The 14,594-nt window shown below is 36.8% G+C and overlaps 2 protein-coding genes across 3 annotated transcripts in view; both read left to right on the forward strand.

Moving 5' to 3' along the window:
- Positions 1-8,260: 8,260 nt before the first annotated feature.
- Positions 8,261-12,596, forward strand: LOC132186378 (probable 1-deoxy-D-xylulose-5-phosphate synthase, chloroplastic). 2 transcript variants are annotated; one of them, XM_059600318.1, is made up of 10 exons: positions 8,261-8,658; positions 8,839-8,976; positions 9,083-9,247; positions 9,370-9,520; positions 9,972-10,243; positions 10,344-10,617; positions 10,827-11,134; positions 11,250-11,531; positions 11,629-11,913; positions 12,022-12,596. In XM_059600318.1, exons 1-10 carry the CDS (start codon positions 8,521-8,523, stop codon positions 12,169-12,171), a joined length of 2,163 nt encoding a protein of 720 aa, XP_059456301.1. In that variant the 5' UTR covers positions 8,261-8,520; the 3' UTR covers positions 12,172-12,596. The 2 variants fall into 2 exon arrangements, with proteins under 2 accessions (XP_059456301.1, XP_059456310.1); XM_059600327.1 differs by having other exon boundaries at positions 8,845-8,976.
- A 1,985-nt stretch (positions 12,597-14,581) lies between these two features.
- Positions 14,582-14,594, forward strand: part of LOC132181602 (probable 1-deoxy-D-xylulose-5-phosphate synthase, chloroplastic) — a 3,932-nt gene continuing 3,919 nt past the window's right edge. Inside the window, exon 1 of the mRNA XM_059594872.1 lies at positions 14,582-14,590. Coding sequence (XP_059450855.1) covers positions 14,582-14,590 — 9 coding nt within the window. The remainder of the gene's footprint in view (positions 14,591-14,594) is intronic.

Below are 14,594 nucleotides of genomic sequence, written 5' to 3' on the forward strand. Positions count from 1 at the left end.
CCAAATTGCGTCCAACAATAAAAGACCCTCTAACTTGTTGTATGGAGTAATTTTGTAGTTTTTTTGGACCTTACTTTGTTACACGCTTAGCTTTTAAAAGTGACATTTGTCATTTGCATGTGAGGAACACATGTTTTTTTAATTGCATGTTGAATGTTCTTCTCACAAGTTTTTTTAATGGCTAAAAAAACACATCCCTTTTACATACCGGTCAAAAGATTATTTTGAATGAAAAATTTGGGTGAAAAATTATTTATGTTCAGCTAATTATTTAGTAAGAAATTTGTTGAGTTGCAACAATTTGGTGAGCATTTTACACTCACCAAACCAAACGTATAAAAATATATTTTTTATTCTATAATTTTATCTCCTCTAATTTTTTTTTTTTTTTTTTTTTTTTGTGTCTTTTATCCTCTCCTCTCATTTCTCTTTAAGTCTCTCAAATGAAAAGCATACTTTCCATCTCTACAAGAAATAATATAATCATTAGAAAAAGACAATTTTTTTTTAAATGTAAAAAAATATGATCGTTGATAAAAAGACAATTTTGAAAAATATAATTGAAAAGACAAATTTTTAAAAGTATTACCATTAGGAAAAGACGAATTTTAAAAAATATCCATTAGAAAATTATGAAAAAATATGACCTAAAGTAAAAAAAATTTGTTGAACCAAATGTAAATGCTCTTATGAGTGATTAAGACTATATATATGTGTGTAATATTCTAAAGAGATCCTTTGTGGTAGGGGTGTCAAAAATTACCGGGAAACCGGAAAACCGGAAACCGGGAAACCGGGGTCCCGGTTCCGGTTCCGGTTTGAAAAATCTAAAAACCGGGTACCCCGGTTCCGGTACCGGTTTTTGGTACCCGGTTTTTACCGGGAATACCGGAACCGGGTTTCCATTTTATTTAATAATATTTATATATTATTATATTTATATATTAATATATATATTATATATATTAATATTTTTTACACTTAGGTTTAGGTTTAGGTTTAGGGTATTTTAAAAAATTAAATTTTTATTTCTAAGGCCCAAATAGGCAAAAATAATGATTTTTTAGGATTTTTGGACTTTTTAAGGTTTATTTTTTAATTATTTGGAACAATCACAACAAAGCCCCTTTAATTTAGACAAAGAAACTAATAGATTTTTAAAAAAATGGGCCAACTTATAAAAAAAAAAAATTGGCTTATTTTAGGCCCAATACCTAAAATAAGCCCAAAAATCAATTTTTTAAAAAAACCGGTTACCGGACCGGGTAATACCGGAACCGGCCGGTAACCGGGGTCCCGGTTCCGGTTCCGGTTTCTCAAAATTGAGAACCGGGGTACCCCGGTTCCGGTTCCGGTTTTAGGCCAAAAACCGGAAAACCGGACCGGGTTGACACCCCTACTATAAACCGTTGTTCATCTTTCTTTATTTGCATATGTTGAAAAGCAAGTAGCAAAAACGTATATTTAAAGCCGTTCAGTCACAGGAGCAAAATTGGAGCTGTTTGGGTGTAATTAGTGCTGATATTCAGCATGAGCTGAAGGCGTTCCAGCACTGGCAGCTGTCTTTTATTAGACGGGAGGGTAATAGTGCAGCACACATCTTATCTCGATTAGCCATCAAAAGTGATATGGATAAATGTTGGTTTAATGAATCACCGGAATGTATTTCTGATGTAATAACGAGGGAGCAATTTGCTTCACCGTTTTGATATGAATCAATGAGATTAGAATTTCAAAAAAAAAAAAAAAAAAAACGTATATTTAAGTTTGACTATATGAGTTAATTAATGTTGTTTTTATAATTAATTTTAAAAAAAAATTGTTATTTTTAGGGGGTCTTTATTTCTTAAGGGGCTTTTTAATATTATTAGGTAGTAGCCTTCATTGCCTAGTCTTTGAGCTGCCCCTACCCAATATATAAATAGATAAACATAAATTTCTTCTAAATCAGTTTGGAAGAAATATCCTTTCACTCATTTAAAATAGTGTCAAGTGTTATTAATAGCAGTTTACTAACTTGGATTAATGTTTTAAATGTTTATATATACTTGACACTATTTTAAATGAGTTAGAGAAAAAAAATTTTCCAAACTTGATTTAAAATTTTTTTTTTGTCCTAAATAGATTTGCCGAAGACAATTCTCATTGTTCGTGTAATTGGACAAAAGATTATAAGAGATTTCATCCTAAATTTGAAGGTGACGGAATCCTAACTGCCCCAGTTTATAATCTGTTAGAAATTTGAAATAAAATTGGGAGCTAATCCTAATCCAAGCATAACATCCCCTTTATTATCATTAAAAAATTGTCATATGGAAGAAAGTCTAAACGTTATTTTGTTATTTTGTTTTTTTTTTTTTTTAAATATATATATAAAAGCATGTTTGGATTGCGTTTAAGAAATAGAGGTTTTAAGTTAAAAAATGTTTTTTTAGCAAAAGCCTGAAAATAAAGTTTTTGCCAAAAGTGCGTTTTGATCATTTTTAGACTTTTTGGACCCTTAAAAGAGCTTTCACTTTTTTTTTTTTTTTTTTACTAAACGGGTACTTTTTTTTTTTTTCTTTTCAAAATGACTACTTAAATGTTAAACAGATTTTCAGGCCCATCAAATGCATACCCAAACAAACTCTAAATCAACTATTGAATATGCAGGACCACATGAATGAAGGTGGGAGTCCTACAAATCTAATAATTACTTTTAAAAAAATTTGGATGAGAGAAGGACATGCAATGGCAAATAGCATTTGTAGTAGAAGGTATTTAAAAAAAGACAAAAAAAAAAAAAAAGGAAAATAAAATAAAAGCAAAAAGATGAGCTAGAGAAAAAAAGAAACACAAAGAATTATGGTATATGAATTGCATCCACATGTTAAATCTTTTTTTTTTTTTTTTAAATAAATAAATTCACCATACCACTGAATATGTGAGACCTACATGTACATTCTGTTAGAATAAATCTTATAAGGTGTCACACATGTCACATATATTATATGTATATAGCATATAATATTAATAGAGTTTTTATTTAAATTAAACTTTTGGGTAATTAATATACAGATAACTACTAAAGGCGAAAGGTTATTTCATTTCACTAAAAGTTGTTTCCCTTAATGGAAGGAAGCAATGTAAGGTTAATTGGATGAGGGTTTTGGCCTATAAATAAGCCTCTGATATCCATCAGTCATATAATAAATGTGAGAAATAGATAGGCTAAAAACTCTTATCTATCACTCTTCAACAAATTGTGAGGATTCTAGAATTGCAAATTGAGGGTTCTAGGATTGAGAATTCAACAAACATTCAAGTCTAAATTATTCAATTCAAGTGCTTAAACAACAATGGCCAGATGTTAGTATTTTATTTTATATTTATATGATAATTTTCTCTCAAAATTCTTACAAATTTTACATATTCAATTGTAAATTTTCCCATATCTTATATAAAGATAAACAAAAAATAAGTAAAAGATGAAAACCAATTATTTCTTGTACAAATATAATATGTAAAGTTTGTATCAAATCAGATTTACATACATTCTGTTAGAATATACAGAAAATATAATATATTTTCCGTATATTCCATAATTACGTTGATATCAAATATTCTTTATTTATAAACTAATTATAGTCAAATATTGTGATTGTAATCAAATCAAGATGATTGGATTACTATACTTGTATTTAGACATTACCCTATAAATATGGACCATTGTATTGTAGACAAATTAAGTTAATGAGCACAATGTAACCCTTAGAGATATTCCAACTGGTAGACGTAGGCGTCTAACACCGAATCACCCATACATCTTTGTGTTTATTTTCTATTTTGCTTCTGCTCATATTTCTGAATCTTCATTATTTCAACATGGTATCAAAGCCACTTTCTTGTGGCCTTCAACATCTTTGACGTTTCTCATTGTTCCGCTACATCCAAGTGTCATGCTCCTCCAGGCGTCACCATCGATCATCCTACGTCGTCTCCGGCCACCACGCGCCTCCCATACCTTTTGCCCATTTAGCCACATGCCCCCAAGTTCATCCAAACACCTCGGTGTTCCCACCATTCAATAGATGAGATGCCACAGATTTCATAGCCGCCAAGATCAGCAAAAATGGACACTGCACGCGCTCCCACGGCCACCTATCACTGTGCGCGTGGGATTCACGCGCCTCCACCGCCGCTGCCGTACATACACGCGCAGCTACCAAGTCAGACCATTCCACAGATCCACCGCTTCGCCACTCCACAGATCCATCGCCGAAGATGCCAGATCAGCTGAGCATGCCTTCATCGGAGGTTCCATACGCCACTGGAAGCTCCTGCGACTTTGCTTCACGCGCTACAACCGGACAGATGGCCCCAGCCGTCCTACCTAGGGCTGGGCAAATTCACCGCATACTGACTTTCGACCGCCTATCAACTGATAGCCGACCAACTTTTACCGACACTGCTTAATCAATGGGCGGTAGGCGGAACAAATTTTTTTATTTCGACAAATTCGATTCGGTAGGCGAAATAAAATTTGTTAACCGAACCGACTTTACATAATCAACTATACCGACCGTGGTTCAGTGTCGGGAAAAAATTTTGGCGTAAAAGTTGGTGAAATTCTGACTTCACTGACATTTTGGCGAAACAAAAATTTTTCTACCGACACCTAGCCCTAGTCCTGCCTGCCACTGACGACCCACATCACTGGCTTTTGCGCCGCCTAGTCAGCCTCTCCGTCCACCTACACACGCTAGCCATCTCCAGATTCCGGCAGCTATGTAGTGACCCAAATAATTAATCAAGATGGACTTTGGGTCACTAGGAACAGTTAGAAGGGTATTTTGGAAATTTCAGACTTTTGAAACGGACGTACACTAGGGTAGCTGGACGTACGCTTCTGTTTTTAGTGCAGACGTATGCGCGAGGGACCATCGGACGTACGCTGACAATAGTACGCCGTACTTTACAAATAGTACACAAACATATGCCCCTATAGTACGGGACGTATGCTACTTTTGGAATACCCCTTGGATAATATTTGGATTGTACGCTACAGCCTTTGGACCGCTATGTAAACAGTATCGGACGTACGCCCCTATCGGATGTCTGCTACTTTTCAGAGAAGTTAGTAGTGTCCTCTGCTATAAATACCTCTACCCCCTTCAGTTTTACACGCCTTGTTCACTGACTTACTCGCCCCCAGGCTCTGCGAAAATCCCTCATTGTGAGTGTGTTTTGTGTGAGGTTTGTGAGTTCGTTGCTATCGGAGAGGAGGTTCTCGAAGTTTTGCTTCAAGGAAGTAATACCCTTAAGCCTAACTCGTTTTTACGTCGTTATGCTGCTTAAATGTTGTCTTAAGTTGCTAGTTTTAGTTATAGCTAGGTTGCTTCTTAAATCTTGATAATGTTAGCATTTGACTTGGTTTAACATGATTTCTTATGCATGGAGGTTTCATTTTGAGTGAAGAGACTCGAGATAGCCTTTTGGTAACCTTAGAAATTAGTTCGGGAGGATAGGAGGACAGTTGAACCAAATGAGGTTCTACTTGAAACTCTCTGAGCGGACGTATGACCTCGAGCCCGGAAGTATGGTTTGAAGTCTTTCAGCGGACGTACGGTCAGAAGCGTTCCAGGGAAACGCCACTTTGGCCAGTCGTTCAACAGTTCCTATTTTCATGTTTTAGGTTCGTTTGATTTGGATTTAGAACTAATGATAAGTCTTTTCTCAGCATTCGAGGTTATAGAGCCTCAAAGAAATTTTACGGAAGAGCCATACAACCCGGGTAAGTGTAAACTCACATGGATGCTCGTTGTTATTTTTCATGCACTGCAGGACTATTTTGTGTACCAAAAACATACATATTTGCAACTCTCATGATTTATACTTGCTGCACATGAACTCTAGCATTTTTTAGAAAAACGTTGTGCTGAATATGTTAAGAAAGTGAGACTTGTAAAAGTATGCATATAAAATACAGACAAGATAATTTGCATAGTATGACATGGTACACTGGTACGTGTGGTATAATGGCCATGTTCTTACTATCATGTTAGCTTTATGGTCAAATTTGTGAGTGTTATGTGGGCTTTGAATCCAATGGTTTCGTGAGCAACATGCAGCCATTCTCAATGGATGGTCACTATAGGACAGATATTATTAGTGGTATGGGCCACCCGAGGTCGAACTTGGTCGTGCCGCTAGTGTTATGTACGGTAGCCGTGCAGTATCCGGGACATCAGTGTTGTACTACAGGTCTCTCGAGACAGCATCAGCTCTGCTGAGAAGGGGTAATATCTCGGGTAAACCGTACGGTTGAACTATTACTATTACTCATGATTTTATATATATATATATATATATATATATATATATATCACATCCATGATAAATTGTCATAATGTTACATGTGCTTTATAAATAACTGAATCCACAAGCTAATGACGGGTACGTCATGTGCATTTATACTCACTAAGTCGTCGGACTTACCCTTGTGTTATTTTCCTTTTTTCTCCATATGTACAATTATTCTGTTATAGATAGCTTAGCAAAATATGGATATCGCGAAGCATCCGGTTATCTTGGAGGATTCGATCCGGGTGATGCTTGAGGACTTATTGCAAGCTTAGGCGAGCGCTCATGGTAACTAGTATTTTGAGTTATTTTGTAGACTTAGAGCTTTTATGCGTGCTTGGATATTTAGGTATAGCATAAATCCCTTGTAACGATGATGTGTATAGTATGATTTCTGCTACTTGATGGTCTTTGGTAGACGCTTTGGTTGTAATAATTGATGTTTATAGAACTTTAATATTTTCCACTACTTAGTATCCTTTGTCTTTTTGAGGAGTAGAGGTCTCTAAGTCTTATTCGGAGTAGAATAAGGTTGGGAGATGAATCGTGAAATTAATTACCAATTAATTAATTTTTGAGGCGTTACAAGCTACCATCCCCACCATGCATTGTCCATCACCTTGTGCGCCACACCAGATCCCAGCCTGCGGATCCACCACTTGTGCGTCATACCAAATTTGTACCTACAATTGTACTTATTGTCGTCGCTTCACACTAGATCGCAACCTTGTGACTCCATGGTTCTTCTTTGCGTCACATAGGATTTTTGCCTATGTAATGCACTTAACCTTCCCATACACTCGTCTACACCAGATCAGAATCCAGATTAGGCAATCTCACAAGTCTTATAATGCTCTCGCCCACACTAGATCCAAGTTAAAAAAAGAAAAAAAAAAGGTCCAAGTCAACCACATCACGCGCGTCGGTTAGATTTGGTGCGCCGATTTAATAACCGCCTAAGTGGGCTCATTTTTTTTTTTTTTTTTTAGCCCAAGTCGGCCCTTTTTTAGTTTTTGGCCCTAGTCGGCCCTTTTGAAGTTTTGGCTCATTGTCAGCCATGGCCTGTTGTCGGTCCATTTTTGGATTTTGGTCTGTCGTCGACCTCTTTTGAAGTTTGGCTCATTGTTAGTCCTAGCCCGTTGTCAACCCCTTTTGGAGTTTGACCCGTTGTCGGCCCTTTTGAATTTGCATTCACTAGCCAGTGCCGCCTACCACCTTCTATCTCCTCTAGCAGTCATAACCATCTGCGGCTCGTTCCCGGCCTCCGCCACCACTGTTATCATTGTTTCAGATTTCAAACTTAAAGTTCCAAAATATTCTACCTTAAGTTTGAGGGGGGATTTTAGAATATTATATTTTCCCTATATTCCATAATTACGTTGATATCAAATATTCTCTATTTATGGGCTGATTACTATACTTATATTTAGACATTACCTTATAAATATGAACCTTTGTAATATAAACAAATCAAGTTAATGAGTACAATATAACCTTTAAGGGTATTCTGAGTGGTGAATGTAAGTATTTAACACCAAATCACCCATACATCTTTGTATTTATTTTCTATTTTGCTTTCGCTCATATTTATGAATCTTTCATTATTTCAACCCATTCAAATTTAATTACTAAAAAAATAGGAAATTATGAAATCTAAAATTAATTTAAATGTGATTTGATTATATATATTCTAACATTTCTGACCCAATGCCATCATATCCTGACACTTCTCCCCAAGCAAAAACTTTATATACATTGTATATATTATCATTTTATATCTATATCTATATCTATATCTCTATCCATCCGTTTGTGATTTCGGATGACGTGGCCCAATGGGAAATGGCCTCCCATGCTCGCCGTGGGACGTATAAATATGAACTTGGGACTCTAGGCTCCCATTTGGTCTGTGCTTCCACTCACTGTCAGCCACACGCGCTTTCATTTCCTCCCCTTATTTATTCAACTCCACCGCCACTATCTCAAGCACTTCATTTTTTTCCCCATTGCATCTTACACCATCATTAGCACTAATTAGTGTTTGCCCTTTCTCTCTCTCTCTCTCTCTCTCTCTCTCCCTGTGTCAGAAAGTGATATGTAGCTTATTTTCTTTTCTGGGTCTTCATTCTTTGAGCTTCTTTAGCTCTCGTCTCTGTTCTTGTTCTTGTTATAGGTTCAATGGCTCTCTGTGCATTTTCATTTCCTGTCCATGTCAACCGGGCAACAGCTTCTGGTTCCCAGAAATCCTCTTCATTCTCATCTCACTTTACATTGGGAACGGATCTGCTGTGCCCATCTCAGCACAAGCTCAATAAGGTGTGAAATTATGTATTGGAGTATATACACTCATTACATGTATGATAGAATACCCGTGTCGCTGAACTGAGTTACAAAAACTGGGTCTTATTCGTTTCTTTTGTTTGATTTGAAATTTCAGTTATTTTCAAGTTTGCATACATCATACGCATAAATAAATGGCTGTTTTGTTCTGAATAGGTACAGGCCAAGAAAAGGCCAGGTGGGGTTTGTGCATCGCTATCAGAGAGGGGGGAGGAGTATCATTCACAGAGACCGCCAACTCCTCTCTTGGACACCATAAACTATCCAATTCACATGAAAAATCTATCAATTAAGGTACAAAACCGCAAGCATGTGGCTGGTAGAAATTCATTCCAAGAGGAGCTAGCTTCCTTTATTTGAATAGAACGTATCTGAAACTTCATACAAATTCTTGACGCAGGAGCTGAAACAACTCGCGGATGAACTGCGGTCTGATGTCATCTTTAATGTTTCTAAGACTGGAGGTCACCTAGGCTCGAGTCTTGGTGTTGTCGAACTCACCGTGGCTCTCCATTATGTCTTTAACGCCCCCCAAGATAAGATATTATGGGATGTTGGTCACCAGGTTCCAATCTCACCTTCCTTAGGTTCTCCTTTGTGTTGAGCAAACTTGTTTAACGTATCAAAAAACACAATATCTATAGGAGAATTGGTCTCAATTGTATACTACTTTTAACTTATTCCCAGGCTTACCCACACAAGATCCTGACTGGAAGAAGAGATAAGATGCACACTATAAGGCAGACAAATGGGTTATCAGGGTTCACAAAGCGCTCGGAGAGTGAATTTGATTGCTTTGGCACGGGTCACAGTTCTACCACCATCTCTGCAGGACTTGGTAATTCTTTGTAGAACATTAAGTTTAACTGAGCTCGATATGTTCCGGTTTATGGCTGTGTTTATCTTATCCTTAGACTGTTGTGCTGCTCGGAAAGTTCCAGAAAACTCTTTTAGCAATTGTATTTACAGCATAAGAAGATCCGTAAGTTGTTGTGGCAACAATTATACAATTCTTCAAAATGAAGAAAAGTGGCTTCTTTTAATGTTTGTGTTTATGGTTATTTATGGGATGCTAAATGTTTTACATAGCTCATATACTGATATCATGAAGCTTCTTCACAGTATGACGTTCTAACTTCATTCATAAAATATCCTCACCTTTTTCCTTGAAATTACAAACCAATTGACTGTGAATGGCTTGCTGATCTCTCAATCTCAATTGCAATTGATAGAGCATAAAGTTTGGTCTCTTCTTGGTTTTAACTTTTGGTATGTTATTGGGCAAACAGGAATGGCTGTAGGGAGGGATCTAAAGGGAAGAAAGAATAATGTTATTGCTGTTATAGGTGATGGTGCCATGACAGCTGGGCAAGCTTATGAAGCCATGAATAATGCCGGGTACCTTGATTCTGACATGATTGTCATTCTTAATGACAATAAACAGGTTTCTTTACCCACTGCCACTCTCGATGGGCCCATACCACCTGTAGGAGCTTTGAGCAGTGCTCTTAGTAGGTTGCAATCTAACAGGCCTCTCAGAGAATTAAGAGAGGTTGCCAAGGTACATAGCAATAAACATGAGAAATAACAAAGAAATCACTTTCAATCATAATATGTGATTGAAACTGAGATTATTTTTATTTTTACTGAGATTGTTGCAGGGAGTTACAAAACAAATTGGTGGTCCAATGCATGAACTTGCTGCTAAAGTTGATGAATATGCTCGTGGGATGATCAGTGGTTCTGGATCAACGCTATTTGAAGAGCTTGGATTATATTATATAGGTCCTGTTGATGGTCACAACATAGATGATGTAGTTGCCATTCTCAAAGAGGTTAAAAGTACCAAATCAACAGGTCCAGTTCTGATCCATGTCGTCACTGAGAAGGGCAGGGGATACCCATATGCAGAGAAAGCAGCAGACAAGTATCATGGTAAATACAGAACTAAAAATTCGCGATTTTTTTTTTTAAAAAATTATGAGCGCGGGGGGGGGAAGAGAAAAAATTGTTTATTTCAAATTCTATGTAAAGAAAAAGTGTCCCCCTTTAAATGCTTAATAAATTTTTGTTTCATGTATATAGTCACATAAGAGTGAGCTTGCTTGCTTAGCAAATGAATATTCTTGGTTCTGCTTTTGCAGGAGTCGCCAAATTTGATCCAGCAACTGGGAAGCAATTCAAAACCAAGGCTCCTACACAGTCTTACACGACATACTTCGCGGAAGCTTTGATTGCAGAAGCAGAAGCGGACAAAGATGTTGTTGCAATCCATGCTGCAATGGGAGGCGGAACAGGCCTGAATCTCTTCCTTCGCCGTTTCCCAACAAGATGCTTTGATGTTGGGATAGCAGAACAGCACGCCGTTACTTTTGCTGCAGGTCTGGCCTGTGAAGGCCTTAAACCCTTCTGTGCAATTTACTCATCTTTCATGCAGAGGGCTTATGACCAGGCAAGCCACATCACTTCTTTGACTTTTTCTTATCATTGTTCTGTTGAATTTGATATAATGATATTGGTGATAGTATTACTAACTTATGATCCGATTCTAAAAAAATTATACACAGGTAGTACATGATGTGGATCTGCAGAAATTGCCGGTGAGATTTGCAATGGACAGAGCTGGACTTGTTGGAGCAGATGGTCCCACACATTGTGGTTCTTTTGATGTCACATTTATGGCCTGCCTCCCCAACATGGTGGTCATGGCTGCTTCTGACGAGGCAGAGCTCTTTCACATGGTTGCCACTGCTGCTGCAATAGATGATCGGCCCAGTTGTTTCCGATACCCGAGAGGGAACGGGATTGGTGTTCAGCTACCGTCAGGGAATAAAGGCGTTCCACTTGAGGTAACTTTCAACTGAGTTTCTGCTGTCTCAATAGTGAAAAAATATTTCAATGCACATCATCTGAAAAATTTGGAAATGGCTTGCCATTTTCTTACAGGTTGGAAAGGGCAGGATACTGATAGAGGGTGAAAGAGTGGCACTCTTGGGCTACGGAACAGCAGTTCAGAGCTGTTTGGCTGCAGCATCTTTAGCGGAATCCCATGGCTTAAGGCTAACAGTTGTGGATGCACGCTTTTGCAAGCCGTTGGATCGTGCCCTTATTCGCAGCCTAGCCAAATCACACGACGTCTTAATTACAGTTGAAGAAGGATCAATTGGGGGATTTGGGTCTCATGTTGCTCAGTTCCTGGCCCTTGATGGCCTTCTTGATGGAAAACTAAAGGTAAGAATCTAAACATTGTTGTAGAAATCTCACGCGACGGTTGAAATTGGATTGAAACACCAAAATTATGTTTTTTCCATGGACTTACAAGTGAACTTTCCTCTGCAGTGGAGACCTTTGGTACTGCCTGATCGGTACATTGACCATGGATCACCTGCTGACCAACTGGCTGAAGCTGGTCTTACACCATCTCATATTGCAGCAACAGTGTTCAACATACTGGGACAAACAAGAGAGGCGCTGGAGATCATGTCATAAGAAAATTTAGAAAGAGGGGGTTCAGGTTTCACTCCCAACAATGTACAAAATAAATCTGTATTGATTTATCTTTCATGTATCATTTTTTGTATAAAAGTAGTGTCAGCATATGAATGTAAGCTAGCCAATCCAACTAGTTAAAAGGAAACAAGAGTTTCAATTATACTATAATTTCAAAAGCATTAACGTGTGAAACAAAAGCTGTTGCTGCCTCTTTTTTCTTTTTCTTTTTTCCTAGGCAGCAGCTATTGAAGCCTCTTGCTTGGTCAATTTATTGATCAGGTGTGAACTGCTTGATAATCCAGTTCTTTGTTCTTCTGAAAGTCCATGCCAGCCGCATTGCCTAGAAGTCATTTCAATTTTGGAATAAATACTGCTCTTTGATTGTGGATTGAAAAGGATGTATATTGGCATATTGCCATGCATTTGCATTTTAGGAGTAAATCAGGCGATATTCAGTTATAGGCCCAACACAAATCTGATCCACGTCTTTCAATATCTCTGCCGACTTTCCTCAACAATTCGGTGGTCAAAATAAGTACCCTGATAGCTACCTCAATTACATATATATATATATATATATCCAAATGATTATCACATTCTTGATTTGATGGAAGAAAGAATGAGGGGTCTTATGAGAATGCTATTAAAGAATATTTGTTGTTATCGTGTTCAACAATGATGAATAATATGAAATTAAAAAGAGAGATCTATAGAGAGTCAAGACACGGATTTACGTAGTTTAATAAGACGCTTATGTTCATAGAGAGTGCGGCTATATTTTGCTATTAATGATTCAGTGTTATATATATATATATATATATATATAAATTCTAATTGTACTAATGTATTTTAAAAAACTCCAAAATACCCTGTTTACTTTGCTTTATTTACTCAATCAACTACTAATATTCCAATATTACTTTCTATACTTGAAAAATTATGAACTACTAATTCCAACGACACGTAACCTTTGTTCTGGTTAATGAAGCAATCCGGTACCTCAATTATGTACCTGTGATGCTGGTGGTTGGCTAGATCTCTATATGCTGGTTAAAGAGGTAGCGTTATCAGTGTGCTGCCATGTCCTGACGAGTGGAAGATGAACACCTCCATTGCTTTTTCTTTTGTCTTTTTATCGTGGGAGTGGATGGATAAATCCAATGAAGTATGTCGTTTGCTGTCAACGCAGAATACGCAATAAGAGAGTTATATGTTTCTTGGTGCTTATTGCTGGCACAGACAAAAGGGGTCATTTCAGGTTTGGCGAGAGGGGCACAACACTAACCTCTGAACTTGGTCACAACTTTATTCACGTGTACCAATCCATTTATTGACACGTGTACAGCAAAAGAAAGAGTGGGAGGCCTGGTTGCCAATAAAGAAAAAAAGAAAAAAAGAAAAAAAGAAAAAGATGTCAATTAAGTGGACTTTTGTTTGTATTCAGCAATTGCCTTTTGTCACTCTCACCGTCTCATTGAAAGAAATCCTTCCAAATCCAAAACCTACATGCAGGGACTCCAAATTCATGTCAAGTTAAAAACACAACTATTTAGATTTTAGACCAACACAAACCCTCAACGCGTCTTCACACCATCGATCCCCCACAAATTGTCCACGCGGCCATTTCTTTTCCCTTCGTTTGTAGTTGAATGCATCTGAGATGGAAAATGCTAAAGACACAACTATTTTGCCCAACTTTAAGCCAACTTTTGCGTTATTTTTTAATTTAAAAAATAACGAGATTAGAAATAAAATTTTTTTCCTAGAGCTATAATTTTTATTTTGGTTATTCTTTTTTTTTGGTATTTTTTTAAAAATAAAAACTATATTTTGCTTCAGAAACTTTTTCCTTATTTTTTAATTTAAAAAATAACAAAATTATAAAATTTTCTGAAGCAATAATCTTTATTTTGGCCCTTCTTTTATTTGGTATTTTTTTTTTTAAAAAATATCAAATAAAAGAAAATTATTGGTTCAGAAACTTTTTTAATTTTTAATTTGTTTTTTTTTTAATTAAAAAATAAGAAAAAAGTTGGCCCCAAGTTGGGGCTGTATCATTCATTGTCTAAGATATGCTATAGTGAAATAAAAGAATTATTTTTGGTTTATAAAAGTCTTAGGTGGCAAGAAGTCACAAGCTTATCAGTGGGTGGGGCCACAACAACTACAGATGTGGCATGTAACTTCTTGCCACCTAAGACTTTTATGGGCCAAAAATAGTCTTTTTATTGCACTATAGCATTTTTCGAATAGAAATGCTTGGTGTTCTTTTAGTATTCTCATAACTATGATGTGCATTTTAAAATCATCAATAAATTAAAAGTCAATAATGATTCAACGGTAATTTTAAAAGCCACATTACAGTTAAGAGAACACTAAGAAAACACCCAACATTTCCTTTTCTCGAATGTGTCTTGTGA

This window comes from Corylus avellana, chromosome ca1 (assembly GCF_901000735.1).
Source record: "Corylus avellana chromosome ca1, CavTom2PMs-1.0".
Lineage (NCBI taxonomy): Eukaryota > Viridiplantae > Streptophyta > Magnoliopsida > Fagales > Betulaceae > Corylus > Corylus avellana.